At 41.3% G+C, this 17997-nt stretch overlaps 1 protein-coding gene across 1 annotated transcript; it reads right to left on the reverse strand.

Annotated features, from left to right (window-relative positions):
- Nucleotides 1-516: 516 nt before the first annotated feature.
- Nucleotides 517-16885, reverse strand: SYT14 (synaptotagmin 14). The gene is made up of 5 exons (XM_053459168.1): nucleotides 16858-16885; nucleotides 15262-15542; nucleotides 13151-13573; nucleotides 3915-4104; nucleotides 517-1209 (listed from the first exon to the last, which is right to left on the reverse strand). The coding sequence occupies exons 1-5, from the start codon at nucleotides 16883-16885 to the stop codon at nucleotides 896-898; spliced, it is 1236 nt and encodes a 411-aa protein (XP_053315143.1). The 3' UTR covers nucleotides 517-895.
- Nucleotides 16886-17997: the final 1112 nt, after the last annotated feature.

The following is a 17997-nucleotide window of genomic DNA, read 5'->3' on the forward strand; positions in this document are numbered from 1 at the left end:
TGCTGGTGACATATTATTATACCTTATCATTACATTATATTCACTCCTTTATTCATTTTTGTATGTGGCAAGCACAAACAAATTATTTTTGAAAATTTCTGTAAAGGCAATATAAAATCTTTATTATCAAAAAATGTTAACTTGATGATGTCACACACCTTACATCGAATAAAGTGAGCAAAACAGTATTTTTGTACCCATCAGTAATTCTTATCTCCAATAGACATTTTCGGAGAAAGATTATCTTTCTAGTTCACATTTTTTGTCACAATCAACAACTATGCAGTCTAAATGAATGTGAGGCCTATTCATCATCCTATTGGACAGTTAGGACTGATCCCTCTCCGCTGATCGTTTTAAACTCTTCTGGGGCAAGGAAACTAAAACTCACTAAAAGTAATAATGCATTAAATTCACTAAAATGCTAAGATTCATCGAATCTATTCAACAGAAAACTCTGTATCACTGTAGGGCTGTGTGGACACTTTTACTATCATGCGTCTTCTACATCGTTGCTTATTTTCCTCTGGACCTCTTAAAGATATAACCTCTATTTTTTCTTCTCAAGCATGTTCCTGGCTCCCCTACGCAGAAGGGGTTAATCGGTAAACCTGGTATTATAAAACAGTTTAATAGCACAAAAATTAGAAAAGCACCCAAGGAATTGTTTGGAATTCTAGAACCTGCAACTCTTCTTATCTGATGCGTCTGACGTACCGCTTCTCAGCTACGCTCAGACGCGCACGGCGGTATGAGACGCCTTCGCCGGTGTATACTGAGCCATCCGCCGCATGTCAAACCTTTTACCTGCGAGGACCGATCTCTTCCAGGTGACTCAATCAGATCCAGTCCTTTTGATTGCCCTGGAGTCACGAGATAGACCTTCAGGTGGCAGTTACGATTCCAGAAGCGCGTGCCATCTACATATTTGCTGTCCCTTGGATTCCTTCATCTCAGTCCAATGGCTAAGCTCTTCATCACCTGAGCTGTTCAGGCCAAGCGATATCCAGCCTATCATTTCCTTACGTTTCATGCTGCGTTTGTTATAGACGGCTAATATGAGGGTCACATCAGAGAGCTGAAACAGCGCAACTTGAAATATGAACGTCTCCTTGTACAGCGGATTGGGCTGGCCCCGGCGGATGGAAGTCTTACATTTTGACATTTCCTGTCCCATAGAGTTCATCAAAGTTAACTTTACATAGGTATCTACGAAACGAACAACAGAGTTTAGAATAAGATCATGCATGCGCTGGGTACAATCAATGCAACAGAGTTGAAGGATATGGAGTATACCAATTGCCTGAATTTGATACATTGTATTTGGGGCCGACTGTAACCAGATTTGGAATTCTCAATGTCAGCATGAAGATCAGAATTGATCCGTATATTATAAAAATCTTGGGTTTTTGCATGTTTTAATCTGCAGGATGGATTTGCATAAAAGGTATACCACATAATCCCTCAGCATTTTCTTAATCTTTTTGCACTAAGCCAAATAATATAGCTAACACTGAGCAAGCTTTGTCTAGCCACAACACTTGAAGCGTACCACTGAGTTTAGAAAGAAAGTATTAAGAAAGAAAAAAAGAAAAGACGAGGGAATGAGAAAACGTGGAGGAGAGACAAAAATGAGGGGGGGGAAGAGAAATGGCGACAATAAAACACATATGAGTATGACGCACTAAATAAGGAGGCTATAAAGGCAATCTCAGCATGGATGTGGCTACTAACCACAGATCTCAGGTTAACCCTATCAGGGCAGCATGGCACCGCAACAGGTTGTGATGCTAGGAGTTTTTATCGGTTAACCCTTTCATAGAGGGGTTGTAAATCGACTGCTATTGTATTTATGCTAAAAAGAGTCAGCAGCAGAGAGAAATGGACATTAAAAAACTAATATTTTACATCCTCTGTGGGCCCAATTTATAAGGTCTAAGGATAATTTTGCGCATTTCCCCTCTAAGCCGGGAATGGGATTCTAGGGCTGGAAACCGAGGATCATCTCTCAATATCTCAAAGGCAATCTATTGGCACCCGGGACAGGTTGAGTTTCATTGTTATCACCCTAAAAAGAAATAAACTTTAATGCTCAGTTGGTAATGTTTGTTCCCTACAGTCCTCTTACAAATTATCAGGTAAAGCCTTCTAATAATACACCAAGGGAAACCAATACCCTGGCGTTAGTTGGCAAAGTTTCCCTTTGTGGAAACTGAACCACCATTTTTTAGATATTATGTGCCGTTTGTCTTACTGCCCCAATTACCTCGATGATCCTGTGCCCTACAAACCATCATCCATTCTCAGAGATCTGCCCCACTAATACTAGACCATGGGTAACACCGTGACGTATCTGGGGTGGACAAAAAAAAACAACAAAACAAACCAATATGGTGGACAGCTTTAATACCAGCAAGTTTTCTTCAGCATGAGGAAAAGACAACATCCAAGTTAGCCTCTATGGGACTCACCTCGAATTATATAAACCTGTCCACCTATCAAGTGTTTAAGACAACAGAACAGTCCATCTGACAACAGAGGGTGGGAAGCAGGAAAAGAAATAATGACAATAGTTGGGTGAGAGAAGGGTTAAAGGTTAGAGTTTAACCCATTCAGTATCAAAGGAGCCTTCAGCAGACATTCTATACAGGCTACTTTGTGGCTGAGTGGGATAAAGAGACATAACTGACAGAGAATCGTCTTCAAAGGGAAGAATTATCAGTAAACTAGAACCCTTTGAATGGCAGAAGGACCGAGAAGATGATTGCTGATCTTCTGGCAGTCAAAAGGTTAACTTACGGCACCATGTAGAAATATTGCAGTAATGGTCAATAATAGTAAAGAATTACTAAAGACATGGACCATATCTATCGAATAGCAGAAGTTGGAAGAAACATAAGAGTAGGTTTAAAATCCAGCGGCTCCGATGATGTAGCTTTTTTAACCAACGCAGGGCCGACATGACCTCACAGAGAGCGTAGAAAATTTTGCAGTGTAAGCGTATGTTTTGTAGGGCAGCATCTGTGATATTCTGGAGACATGTATAGAAATTGTGCAGCATTTTATTATATACTCAGTGGTAATATTACTACACCTCGTGATTATATGGAAGAACGCGCTCCTTAGGACTGGGTTCAGTACCTGCAAACCCCAGCTACCGGTATATTTGGGCCGCTATTAGGTACCAATCCAAAGTACAAACTAGTTTTTAGTATAATTGCTGAAAATATATATATATGTCTTCTACCTTCTTCCAGAACACACATTGTAATTCACTTTTTAATATAGGTTCATCAGTTATTGGGCTTGAGAGTCTGTCTACTGAGGTCTGATAAAAACCTGGTTGTAAATAAAACAGTATAGAATATAATATATATATATATATAAAACTATAATTATATTATAGAAAATGTACTGAATTAGGTATTTATGAAATAGGTGTGTGTGTATGATTTCTAAATAATCTTCTCTTTCGTCACGTACGCAGCCCTCCCAATGGCCACATAACCGGACGTGCCACATTCTGGTGCCAAACGCATTTGGCAACAATGTAATATGTGTGTCTATATAGATGATGTGAGTTTGACTTTTATTTGGCACCAAAGTTCAAAATTTGCCAATAAAGGTATTTTGAAATGAGTCATTTATCTAAGACCTCTGCCTTGTTCCTGTAATGAAACTCTTTATTAAAGATCTTTTTGTTCTTCATACAGTAGGTACTCTAATGCAGAGAAAATGACTTTTATGAGTCCACCTTGCACAGTCCTTTAAGGAGTTTGTAACATCTGGAAGACGAGCCCCGGTTGTTTATCGGTTAGGTTTACAGATGTGTGGGATTAGAATGAGAATTGGAGGCATTCCTTGGAGCGTTCACACTTAATAAGAAAAAAGGAAACACAAAGGTTCTGACTCACTGGGAGGTCTGTTGACTGACAGGTTCTTGAAGTGGCTTCCTTTAATCACTTCTGCCGAAAGCCTTCCAGTTGTTGGATTGTACAGCAAACCGACGAGGATTTCAGGAGCGGAGCTGTGGACCAGCGACTGACAGGACGAGGTGCTCTCCGAACACGACATTTCAGACATGCTCAGCTGGGAATCGCAGCCCTGCAAGCGGGATAACAAACCTTTATTACGCGTTCTCCCGTAAAATAAACACAGTTACGGTTATAATGTTTAATTGAGAAGGGTTATAAAGGGACCATGTTGCTTGCTGTAGACACGGGGGGGGGGGGGAATTAATTCCGCACCTCTTCATATAACACATTTATATTCTCAGGCCAATAACAAAAAGTGTTGGTATACATTGTAAGGGCTGTGGTGTAATAATATAATTCTTCCAAAAAAGATCTTTTATACCCTAGGTAAGATAATCAAAGTATTTCACTCCAAAAAATAATCACGTGGATATTAAAAATTAATATTAATTAGCAATAACAGTTTTAGATGATAACTGTACAAAGCTTATTTTCTTTTTTCTTTTTCCTTAGCTCTGACAGTTAATTAGAACCATTTGACAAGAAATATTAAGTCTATTTTGAACATAAGAGGCCAAAATAAGGTTTGCTGTTTTTACAGTAGAAACTAAATACCGTATTGGCTCGAATATAGGCCGCACTTTTTTCCCCCACTTTAAGTCTTTAAAGTGGGGTGCGGCCTATATTCAGGGTCTAGCGCCCGACGCCCGGGACATGCAGTCCCGGGCGCCGGGCAGGCAGCGGGGTTAGGATACAGATCCCCCGCAGCGGTGCAGGGGACCTGTATCCTACTCTCTGATACGCTCAGACAGCCTCCCCTGCCAGCATTTCCCACGGGGGGGGGGGAGTGCCGGCACGGGAGGTTGTCTAAGCGCATCGTGCGGACCTCCGCACGATGCGTTTTACCTCTGCCCCCGCCCCCCCCGGGACTTACCGGAGCAGACTCCCGGTTGTCTTGCGGGGCCGGCGGGGGACATCTACGCAATACGCGTATACAACTTCCCTGGATGTGCCGGCACCGGAAGTTGTATTGCGTAGATGTCCCCCGCCGGCCTCGCAAGACACCCGGGAGTCTGCTCCGGTAAGTCCCGGGGGAGGGGGTGGCAGAGGAGGACAGTGGTAGCGTATCTCGGGGAGGGAGGGCAGTGGTAGCGTATGTCGGGGAGGGCAGTGGTAGCGTATCTCGGGGAGGGCAGTGGTAGCGTATCTCGGGGAGGGAGGACAGTGGTAGCGTATCTCGGGGAGGGAGGACAGTGGTAGCGTATCTCGGGGAGGGAGGACAGTGGCAGCATATCTCGGAGGGGGGGCAGAGTGTCAGCATGTTTTTTTGGTGCTTTTTTAAAGAAAAATACTTTTTCTTTAAAAAAGCACCAAACTTTTAGGGTGCGGCCTATATACGGGGGCGGCCTATATCCGAGCCAATACGGTATATGCCAAATGGCTCTTATCTGACATCAGGTTCTATGCTCAATTTGTTTAACTTGTTGACCAGGGGTAATTAGGGGCCATATTGTTTAAATATATACATTTAATGGGGTCCTTCCATACAGTCATCACTAGAACATAATGGGAACCAAAATATCGCAAGAAAAAAATATCTCAACGAAACTGTTTTTTTTTAATGAATTATTACAGAAAATGTATTTTAAAGTTATTGTGGTCTTTCTTCAACGCTAGCTGATGTTCTAACTAATAAAGCACATTATTCTGGGATATCTCCAGGTCCCATCACCCTCGGGATAAGTGTTGGGATGCCCAAGTGCATACTGTCTCTGGAACCGACTAGGTTTATCTATTAAATCCACAATGATATATTTACTTAAAACATGAGTTTTTATTATAGATACTTGGTTCAGAAGTTCTTTCTGTCCCGTAAATGTATACTTTTATTCAGTAATGTAGGTCTGCATTGACAAAAACTAGGTTTTATCTCAATAAACTTTCTTTATCTGGAGACCTGGAGGCTGCCATTGATTTAGTCATGTTATATTTTGGGGGACTTTCCCACATTGAGCCGATTCTTTATGGCAATGGTAATGAAGTCTGTTTCTCCATAGACTTTCATTAGGCAGAGTGTCCGGCTGGGTGATTATCTGTCGATAAAGAGTGTTTATCAAGTAGATTGGGCTACGATACCAGAGCTAGACCACGTATAAATGGCTAATTTTCAGCTGCATGAAAACATTATATTACGCAAAAATTGGACCTGTTTTAAAGAAGAAAATAGTACTTTTTAAAACTTATTTTTAATAATTATTATTATTTTGTGGGGGCTCCCCTTTGACTGTAACGGTATGCTTGTTTTCTGCTTCACTGTCAGTTGAAGCAAGTTTGTCCAAAAAAAAATCTGAATTTGTCACGGTGAAAAAATAAGATGTGTAAAGGAATGTTGATCAAACAACACGCGGCATGAAGACTTCCAGCTACTTTCAGCTCCGTGCTTCTGCCGCACCTCAGCAAACCTGTCAGATGCTGTCTTGTGTGTTAATAAGGAGACGCCGGCCAACCCGCATGCAGTCATCATCCTGACAATATCACCGAGGTTACAGCTTACTCCGACAGCGCTCGCAGAAAGGGCGCGAGGCCCGAGGAGGAAGATGTCAGCCCCTAAGCACGCTGCTAACACACCTTTTAATTGTTTTGGCATATATTAGACACAACAAAAACCCCGTAAATCGCATGTTTTCATTTACGCCAAGGAAGATCGGATGCTTTTATATATATATATATAAATCTGGCAGAAAGGTGCGAGGAAAGTGCGTACAGAGGGCAAAAGAGGGCAAGAGTCCTCACTAGCCTGGAAGCTGAGGCTGTCACAGTGTTCTAGAGCCCTAGATATCACAATTATATCTATAGAAACACCAGAAAATGAAATATTCTTCTATATTCTACAATATAAAGTTACATAAGAAGTCACAGTCATGCCTTTCACCCCAGCCATGGCTCTAACCCGTTTTCCCCAACATGGTTAGAGCCGTTCTAGAGGGGGTATGTTACCAGGAGCAGTTGCCTGTAGCTTAGACAGTAACCATTTATAAGGCGTTTTTAAGAATTATGTATTTTACTGGCACAGTTTAATAGATAAAGCCACGTACTGCTGTGTCTTTGCACGTTATTGTGATTTTAGGGCTTTAGAACCCCTGCGATACCCTCATACCCAGCACATATTCTGAGATAACAGAAAAGAGGGGCATAGTCGGACAAAAGAGAGAGATTTGGGTGTTAAAGAGGGACTCATGGGAGGTACGCTATTTTAATACAGTTTTTGATAAAGAAGTGGTAGATAAGTAGAACAGACTCCCAGCAGAAATCTTTAAAGAAGGAAAAAAACACGCAGACGAAGATGGGCCGAATGTTTCTTATCTGTCATCCAATTCTATCTCTCTATGTAAAAGTGTTGCTGTTTGGCCATTAGGGAAATTTATGGAATTTCATAACAGATGCCACTCAGAGGCAGTAACAAAGTTCCTTATATTATATTAACTCTCGAGTAACAAGATCATATATCCATACCTGGTAACATCCCGGGGTAGGCTACCCAGATGCTTTCCTCTTATGGGGGAGAAGCTAGCTCTGCTACGTCTCATGAATAGCCCTAGACAGCCTTTATTGGGTGGGGAGTGACCAAGGCCGAATGCAGCTCCCCTTCCCCAACAAAGAAGAAAATGACCTGGAGACCCAGGGGAAACAGAGCTTCAGCTGGAGACTCCATATCAAACCCAGGGAGTATCTAGATATCTTTTTTGGTTTACAAAACATTCTTGGCATGCAAAAACTTATTGACTATGACCAGGGCTGGTCCTACAATGGTCCATTGGACCCGGCTGTCGACTGCCCCTCCTGAGACAACAGATGTAGGTGGTGTGTGAGTAAGCATGTAAGTGTGTGAGAGTATGTTAGTATGTTGATGTGTGTAAGTATGTAGGTATGGTTGTGGTTTGGTTGGAGGGTTTGGCAATGACTTTGGTGAATTTCTTTGTAGGGTGGAGGTAGCATTTCATTCTTGCTCCCAGGCAGTAAGATGTCTCGGACCAGCCCTGACCAAGACAGTGGTATCTCTCCTCTACTTTAAGTAATTGATACTTTTCGGGATGCTGGACCAGGAACAATCAAATTCTATGTTTATTTTTTAGGCTTTGCTAATTATAGCTTAACTTTACAGCAATATGATCTGTTCAGGTTTTACCTTCTTTCCATTTTTTCTTTTTACTTCTGGATTTATTCCTTAGCCTGAAAACAAAGAAATTTATTGTATACCCAGTGACACGTGGAGGGTAGAAAAAAAAACCTGTCCTCGGGGTGCTTGGCTAATCTTACATCAACATTTTCCATAAATTATTCAGACCCCGTGTCTGTTTGATGTCGTTACCGCTGTTTCAGAAAATGCCCACAGGTTTAGTTCAGAGACAGAAACTGGAATGTCACAAAACTCTATTTCTTGGAAACCATCTTCCTTCGCTAAAAAGCAAATTCAATTAAATACACTCTTTACAATGTATGTCAATTAATGTAATGGCCTCTTAATTGAAGATTTCAAAGCCAGGATTATCTTGTATAGCATGTTTTTGAAATTAATATTTAATGTATTCATAATAATTATTATTAATACAAATTTATATTGATATTGTTGCATTATGATGGAATCTCTCCATATAGAGGACGTTCCAGCAAAACGCTCAAGACACCCAAACTTGCGTGGAATCTGGGAAATCCTCAAGGCTAGGTCTGGTTTATTGGCCGAGAAAATATGATTTCCAAAAAGCGACCGTAGCTGCCGTATAACAATAAAGTAACTAAGCAATTAAACTGCTAGTTAACCTGGGGGCCAAAGAAAACTACTGAATCAAACCAATTTTTGCGTCGGGTAATTTAGCAATAAACCTGGCTGATCATTGTTTAAAACCATTTTCTGTAATGTAGGTAAATTTCACTTTACCGAGAGGGTGGTAGATAAATGGAACAGCCTCCCATCACAAGTGGTAGAGGTTAATACAGTGAGGGGATTTAAACATGCATGGGACAGGCCTATGGGTCCTAAAACAAGACCAAGGACTGATTAAGTTCTGGACTAGATGGTCAGAATGGTTCTTATCTGCCGTCAAATTCTATGTTTCTGTGTTTAGGATTCAGGGGTTTTTTTTTAATGTTTTTTTTATGTTGGGTTCAACCGCAAATACGGATAATATTTTTCCATTATGATTGCGTTTGAAGACCGGCAGCAGCGGCAGAACCCACTATGTGCATTCTGTATGCCCACGAGAATTAAGAGCTTTACAATGCGGATCCACTGTTTGTTTTATATTTATTCTAATCTGACACTAGATTATTCATATATAAATCAATTATTGCAAAGACGGCAGAAAGGAGAGCAAGGATATTTGATTACAGCAATATAAAGGAATGCCTTGTGAAAATCGGAACACTTTAACGCACCGATATATGCTGTATATAATCCGATAACCAGTGATAAACATCAGCGAGCAGGACGGGGGGAAGGTTCATGCAAAATTCATAAGAAATAAATATAGAGCCAAGTATAAAAAAGAAACTGGGTTAAAAAGAAAATTGAGATTTTTCAGAGTTGAACCAAATATATATATATATATATAAGCTAATGAAATCCAGTGCTGTGTTTACAACAAAAACCTTAAATCCCATGAGCCAAAAAGTAAGAAAATCCAGTGCTTTTTTCTCTTGGGAAAGTAGATGTTTTTTAAAGGAAACAAACAGCGCAGGGATGTGAACTTCATCTTTGTATTCCAAGCAGGTGTCGGATGCACCCCCATCAGATTCTGTCTGGTGTTGGTTTTTTAGAACCTTTCTTTATATTTCATATTTTATTTTCAGAAATAATTAAACTCTTGATGGCGTTAAGTAAGGACAACCCCTATTAATACATCTCTCGTCTACAGACCCTACGTCCAATTTCATGAATAGAGATATAAGGAAAAGAAATGTGTATTTGTTTTAATTTCTGATTTGAATTTATGGGTGGAGAAATATTGAAGCTTCTAGGCTCTCCTACCAGCATTGCCCATGGTGGACATTTACTGGGGTCTGTGGAGGACAATTTAATGATGTCCTATGGACCTTCACAAACCTCGCCACGGACACTTTGCCAATCCCTGAACAGGAGAGTAAAGCAAATATTGTTCACTGATCCCTGAAAAAAATCATCTGAGCATGACGACCCCTAAGCTACTTCTCCTAATATAAGAAGGGTCGGACTACACAGGTAATGTATGTTTTTGGTAGGTTGAATTCTGACACCGATTTCATTATCCTGTGGGTAATACGGCTGGCAGGCAATTCTCACTTCCACGCATGCAGTTCAAGTATACAAAATCAGGGGGAAAGCAGGTACAAATTCTTGAAAACACGCTCTGCAGATAAGTATAAACTTTTTTATGCTGATTTTCATAGCAGACATTTCCCTAAATATTCATTTATTACTGTTTAATGAGGAATATATAACGTGGGATTTACATGGTACTACCTAAGACTGCTGAACATTCTCTACCATTGGTTTCCACTGTGAACATTTCCTCCAGTCCCTGGACAAGTTTGGAAAACTTTTTGGACCCCGTTGTACATGGAAACACTACAGGTTTTCCTTGGAAGCACTTGGCATCAGGGATGATCCCCAAGCTTCTTTATTCTATTGGTGGAGGATTGACACGTGGCCCTTCACCGTGGTTGAGATGTAATATGGCTTGGCCATGTCCACTTACGTTGATACCACTCCCTTATGGCCATCCATGAAGGTTCCAAGATATGCACACTGTTGTTGGACTATACTGCCCGTTAGAAGGCTAAACAGCGTTAGTGGTCCAAAGTTTGCACCAGTGGGGGGGGGTGCAGTTTGGTCAGTGGAACCAAGGACTATTAGGAATGGAATTATGTGGATCTCAGGGAAATTTCATGTAAAGCACGCAGCATAGATTGACGGACACCATCCAGGGGTCCAAGTCAACAACATGTCATGGACATCCCCACCACTCCTCCACCCCACAAATCATGTAGGCCAACATCCGTCCCTCAGTTTGTGATCACTTAGTCCGACCCCGGCATGCTGCGTATATCATATTATCATTCTGAGATTGCTCTCTTTGTGCACCTTTGTACTCCTCTGCAGATAATGTTGCTTTGTTCAAACCAAACAACAGAAAAAAATGGCCCATTGTTGGCATAATGTGTGGACCTGGATAATCACCTTATCGCTTTCAGCACCGCAGCTCGTGTATTAATTACATTTGTACTGTTCTCCAGCGCGACGTTCGGGCGACATGGCGGGATCGTTGAGATGAAGCAGCTTTACGGGCTGATGAGTGGCGATATTATTTGCTTTTCCCTAATCAGTCACACACCAGTTTCACCTCAGTAATAATATTGAAATGCAAATGAGATTTCATTTATTGACGGAGGATGAGCTTAGCAACTTAAGCGACACAGAATTTATTTACTGAAGGGCTGTAATGGGATTTTTGCATTCTGCATTTCGGTTAATCCTCCTGTAAAGGCTTTTAGGCATCCTAACTATCTACGTTATATTCATATTATGTTTTCTCATTGATTATATACAATACATGCACCCCGGGAGAGGCAGTGCTGCCGGGGTATGGTATTCTATAATATTTCGCTCCAACAGGTGTTTAAGTCTCCTTTGTTCTAATTTCTTTTAATGGCGGACTGGGCCGAGAGATTTAATAGAGCAATGTGGCTCCTCTTCTGTGTGATCGGGGATGAAGATAGAGCGGAGGAACCAGTAGCTGTTTGGGCTCAGAAGGTTAAAGCGCTGCAGGACGATGAGTTGCTCATCTTTTGGGCACTGGAAGCGTCAGATTTGCTAGCGTTAGGCGCAACTAAATAAAATAAATGATGCTCCAATACAACCTATTTCCTTAAACCACTTTTAAGAGACATCAAGTCTTAAGACCCATATATATATGTACTCCCCATACACCCCAAAATAAAATGTAAATGCCTGACCTACAGAGTCCTTTATATCCTTGTGACTACCTATATCTCGGTTCTCCTCTCCAAATACCCCTCTAACCTCCCCCTGTCGCTTTCCCCCCCACAACGGTAATCGATTCTCCACGGATTTTACCTTTCTTGTGCATATTTTCTGGAATTCCCTACCCTGTTCTGTCCGGCTCTACCCAACTTATTCTAACTTTATGTTTCGTCAACTTTGAGATCTCCAGGCCACCAACTTCTCAACATGGCTCTCGCCGAAATCAACCCACCGTCACCCAAGCAGTCTCTTGTCTTCTGTCTCATTCCCTCCTCACCCTCCTTAACAGATTGTAAGCTCACAAGGACAGGGCCCTCTTTTCTTTCTGTACCAGTCCATCTTGTGTGTTAAATAAAGTGTATGATTGTGATACATACTGCGTGTCGGAGAAAGTGCCGCAGGCTGGGTACACACAGATACAAGACATTATACGCACACAGACGGACAATGTCAGGAGCAGGTACGAGCCAACACTTCACAAAAGCAATGACTCCATCTTCCAGTTCCTATACACATACCTGGGAACCTCCGCGGCTCTCCCTCTTCTGGGGGATCAGCTTTGCGTAGGGGCCGAGCTGGCTGCATGTAGCGGTTGGGCTAGTTGTGTGCGAGAGCGGGGCTAGCAGCACATAGGGTAGAAACAGCCCCAAAAATGCTTTAACGGGAAGAAACCGGGAGGGTAGGTGGAAAAGGATGAGGAGTAAATAAACTCACCCGGAGATGCGGGGAAGCAGCACTTCACCCCGAGACTCCGGAGCAAAACTGGAGAGGTCCCAGGTATGACTATATATATATATACAGTATATATATATATCACCATCAGGTAACAAGATTTGGATGGTATGAAATATAATTATAAAAAACTTTTCAATTTCCAAAAGAAACCGGTGTATCCCTCATAGTCACCTGTACAATCTGTGCTTGATTTTGTGTCATGTGACAATTAAGAGTTCCCAGCAAAAACATGAATGAGACAACATTTTACAAGATTAAAGAATTATATCCATGAAAGGATTTCAGCAATCAACAGTGCGAGGAATTATTGGTTTAGTTCTAAGCATTAAAGCCAGGAGCAGGTGGAAAAGCACATTTAAGGCTAGGACGTGAGAAAAAGATTTAACGGCCATTGATGTGTTTTGCGTTTCTATTTAATACTCACAGATAAATTGTACGCTGGCTCTAACACCACCGGAATGGACAGCTTCCCTTGGAGATTCAACTTTGTTAAGTAAAACACTTTTTCCCCAACCACCCTTTCTTTCTTCATCCGCCGCACTAGATACAGTCGAAACCGCACCGCGTAATTTGCAATCATCTCAGACTCGATGTGATTAAACCTGAAGGTCTCTGTGAACGTCGGATTAGGCCCCCTCTGGAGAGCAGTCTTGGCCCTCTGCTTTTTCACAGGTAGGAGTACAAGGTGGACTTGCCAGGAGCTGCTATTCCCAGCCCTGCTGTGTGTGGGCAAGTCGGTGACAGCTGTCACCGTCACAAGAAGTTTCTGTTCTTGTGAATCATAGTCAAAAGTTACATCCAACGTGCCGTATTTAGCTACTGGCTCCTGATCAAAAGATTTAGGAAGCTGTGAAGATGATCCTCTGGCTGACATATCCTGGAAAAAAAATAAAAAATAAAGTGAAATGATTTATTCCCCGATCTTTTAGCAAATGGAGAGTTTGGGGACATTCATGAAATATGAGTGATTAATTAAAGCTTATTATTTAGAGGTTTGCAATTAAGACGAAGATTAGGAATATACGGTTTATTAGATAAAATATCGGTGCGTATCCTCAAAATAATAATGACCTGATTGTGCATCTTAAGAAAAGATGGAGGCTCATAGAATACATTAGATCCGTTCTCCCTCAGCTAAGAAGCTGTCAGGACTGACTGGGAAGCAGACTCTGAATTAGTGTTATTCGCCTCAGGACATTCGACGTCACTTGGGATATCGGGAAGGATCCGGCACCGTGCGGTGGAACAGCGAGGGTAAATTAATGGGAAATTATTATTTTTTTTAAAAAGTATGAGAGTGAAAGTAAATACTAAGGAGCCATTTCACAGGTTACAGTGTGGTAGAGAAAAAGACCAGATAGCTTCTTTTACTGAATATTTACTAAATTAAATGGAACAAAAATCATAAATTCATTTGAAACTCCAAATTAAAAAAAATGTACACTACAGGACTGCGTTGGTGTCCTTCGTGATATGTTTTTGTAGGCATCTCTGGTCAGATAATAAGATTAGTTTAGAGAAGTTAACGCAAAGAGAAGTTTAATATACTGTTTTTTTTACGTTTTAACACAGTTAGCCCCTTCCAGACACTGTCCTCAAGAAAGAAATATCCTCAGAAAGACATTTTCTCCTCCAAACCTGTTGCTTCTACAGCTGGAAAAATATAGAATTAATGGGATATTAAAAATTATTGTGAATGGTTTCATTCTTTTGTCTTTATAACGAGTGTGTCGGTGTAACGAATATGACGGGAGGACTGGAACCCAGTGGCAGAAACTGGAACTGGAGTAGGAACCAGAACAGGGACCAGAGCATCAGAGCCAAGTCTGAATAGCTATTAAACAAGCAGAACAGTTCCTTTCCATAATGGAGACACAAAAGCCAAGCCCCAGTCAGTTAACAGGGAAATGATGTACCCCGCTCCAGCCCTGTCGGTGGGAAAGCGGTGATGAGACGTTGGATAGAGCATTGGTTCAGGAAACCTCTATAGTCAGCTGGATCTCCCCCATAACGAGGAGGATGAGGCAGACGTAAAGACTAGATTAACACAGGTTCAGGCTGAGCGGGAGGCGCGGAAGCAACCTGGGACTGAGCGGGATATGTCCTGGAAAGCAGAGTCTGTAGAGCTTGGGCGAATTTGCTAAATGGTGGCCCAGCAGGTCGACAGGGGCATCTCTGACTCAATGCAACAGTGTCTACAGATGCAGGATGGAGAAATAACGCTAAAACGAGATTATACGTCAAAGGTAAAAATGAGAAGAATGTAAGCAGATATGTTTCCATGACTAACACATTACAACTTTGAACCTTTGTCAAAAGAAATGGAAAGAGCGAAAGAGTATAGAAGACAACCCCCATGGGAAAGGCCACACATATTACATTATCTGGTACTACAGCTTGGCAAAGTTGTGATTTTGCTATTAACTAGTTTCAGCTAGTGTTGAGTAGAATCATACTATGGCTCATGACTTTAATAGATCAGTATGGACTCCCATTTGGTTCTTTTCCGCCATCACCCTCTAATCATCTACGTACGGGACCTACCTCTGGGCTTAGAACAGCCGTGCTGTCACTTGGTACATCCTCTTCATATACTTTGTTCTGGAAGCTTTCAACCTCGTGCCCTGTGCTTCCCTCACTTGGGCACTTATTGTACGAGTACCTGGGACTGTTGCTACAATGAGAAAGTTCACATTTACTGTCCCCGATATCAGAAGGAGTGCAGGAAAGGTGGAGAGAGCCGCTGTCATCTTGGTACGGTGGGGGCTGAAGCTCATCCAGTGGCGGAGTCCTCCTCATTCTCTGGATGCAGTTTGCTGCAAACATGAAACATTATTTGTCAGATATTGTATGCATAATCATCTCGTTTCCTAGAATAGTGAACTTCCTTGTTGGGGTCTTATCAAGGGTAGCCGTCAAGTTGCTTGTCAAGAACTACATCTCTCAGGCTGTGCATTTATAGATCTGGAACATCTGGAAGGATGCCTAGTAATATCTCTTAATGTAAATAATTTCTGTGAGGTTATATTATTGTAATTTTAAAGAACCTTGGAGCCCATAAAAAGCTCACATCAGGTGTACATCCATACGTGACAAAATGGAAATAACTGGAGGTTTGAAAAGAATGCTGTATGTATTATTTTAACTGATATAAAGGGATTCTAACAAAGATTCTAAGATAGTATACCTTGCAGTATAGCGAATATATGCCGTTATACGCATGTGACCGTTCTTTTAGAACTCTCATAACTTTACAGCTACAAACAATATTCTATATTTGATCGTGTAGAGTCTCACTTTTCGGGAAAGTAGGATGCGCTCTTGGTGCCCCTTTAAGAATCCCGATGGCACCCCAATCCTACAAATTAGGCTGATCCAAGGAAAGTAAAAAAGTTGAGGACTCCGATCATGGTTGTGACACCCCAGGGACTGATTTCAGTAGTCATTTGACCGGGGTTTCCATTAATTGTTGGGAATCCCATCAGAGGGTAAAGGAACAGACCTAAATATATCAGTGCTACATCACAATAATATACAGTACTTTATGAGACAAGTCAGCATGTTAAGATTTATATTACATCTCTTAGTTTGAACCTCATTTTCCGTTATTTTAGATGGACCTCCTTATCTGAGGGGCTTCTATGCAGAATGTCCACGTGTGTCAGGCTTTCTGGATTTTTTGTGTCCTCTGGCCTTAGTGGCTGGAAGTTTTCTACAGGGCCTTGCTGCCTTTTGCTCTGGATTGAAACGAAGCAGCGCCTGTTGTATTGGAGTTTATGTTCTGCCAGGCCAGTGTTACCAACTCGTGTCATTTTAACCCCTGTGACAAATTCTGGTCCAACGATAACAAGCATTCAATTGAAACCGGATGTCAACGTTTCCCTTCTGTTCGACATAATATATAATTATTAAATGCATATTTTTGTGACTTTGACAGGAAACTCTCTTGTGTGCCACTTAATACAAAGTGAACGTCATAAATGAATGCAGCTTTGTAGAATTTTATAGGCTCTCTTTTTTTATTAAGCAGAATTGGACAAATGATCAACTGCGGATGTTTCCAAAAACAATGAAAGAAGAGGAGATGGTTACTGGATACTTGAGTCCCACATGCCGGCTGTCACATCTCACATGCAGAATTAGCTAAAAGCAGCGACATCTCAGTCACTTAATCGTTGCACTGGGGACAGATAAAGACGGCACGGAATTAGCTCCCTTTCAAGGGAGAGTTTTGCTACAGCAAGGAATAAAACAAGAAGCCAACAGGTTTAAATTTTATTGATTATCGCTGAACCAAGAGAGAAGAACATAAAAGCTGGTGACTGTAAGATACCAGGACTGCTGAATTATTGGAGACATAGATATGTAAAAGATGCATTATATTGTGTATGTATATATATATATATATATATATATATATATATATATATCACTGCAGTTGAAATCAATAGAGTGCATTCTGTGCAATCTCCGTTCCAGCTCATCCCAAAGGTGTTCGGTGGGGTTGAGGTCAGGGCTCTGTGTCGCAGGTCAAGTTCTTCCTCACCAAACCCATCCAGCCATGTCTTTATGGAGCTTGGTTTGTGAACTGGGGCACAGACATGCTGGAATAGAAAAGGGTCTTCCCCAAACTGCCCCCACATAGTTGGAAGCATAGCATTGTCCAAAATGTCTTGATATGCTGACGTATTAGGGTTTTCCTTCAGTGGAAATAAGGGGCCAAAAACCTGATTATGTCCATAAGTATGGATACTTTTGTCCATATAATGGTGCACAAAGCAAGGTCCAGGGGAAGAGTGGGGGCAATGAAGACCGACTACATTTTAATGTCTATGTATTTAGAATGCCATGTTATAAAGTCCCTGTTCGTGTAATGGTCAGGTGTCCCAATACTTTTGTCCTTATAGTGCATAGGTATATAGTTTTTTTTAAAATATATTTTTGCCTGTCAGTCTGTTATCGGGCCAAGCTACAATATAAGGAAATGAACCCCAAGGGTAATTTTATGGCCTCATCTAAAACTATAAGATAACCAAGATATACAGGCATTGTAATTCCGTGTGGTCTTTTCAGACAGTAACAAAGCGGCGCAGTAAAACATTGACAAGTGTTATTCTGTATTAGGATTTAACGAAGTGCTTCCTTAAATACGTTATAATTTAAACGACTGTTACTGTGACATTCCAAACGTCTCGTTCTGCCCCTAAGCGATATGACAGTTCTATGGTGCAATCACCCCAGAGATCCCAATAGTGCAATCCCCGGTACAAA

Source organism: Spea bombifrons, chromosome 3, assembly GCF_027358695.1.
Source record: "Spea bombifrons isolate aSpeBom1 chromosome 3, aSpeBom1.2.pri, whole genome shotgun sequence".
NCBI lineage: Eukaryota > Metazoa > Chordata > Amphibia > Anura > Pelobatidae > Spea > Spea bombifrons.

Coding starts and splice junctions, on each gene's coding strand:
- SYT14 (XM_053459168.1), bottom strand. CDS start 16,885: ATGTCGCTGCTTTTAGCTAATTCTGCAT. Junction 13,574..15,261: donor TAAGCCCAGAGGTAGGTCCC/GTACGTAGATGA, acceptor TCATCTTCACAG/CTTCCTAAATCTTTTGATCA. Junction 1,210..3,914: donor GTCAGTCAACAGACCTCCCA/GTGAGTCAGAAC, acceptor TTCGTTTCGTAG/ATACCTATGTAAAGTTAACT.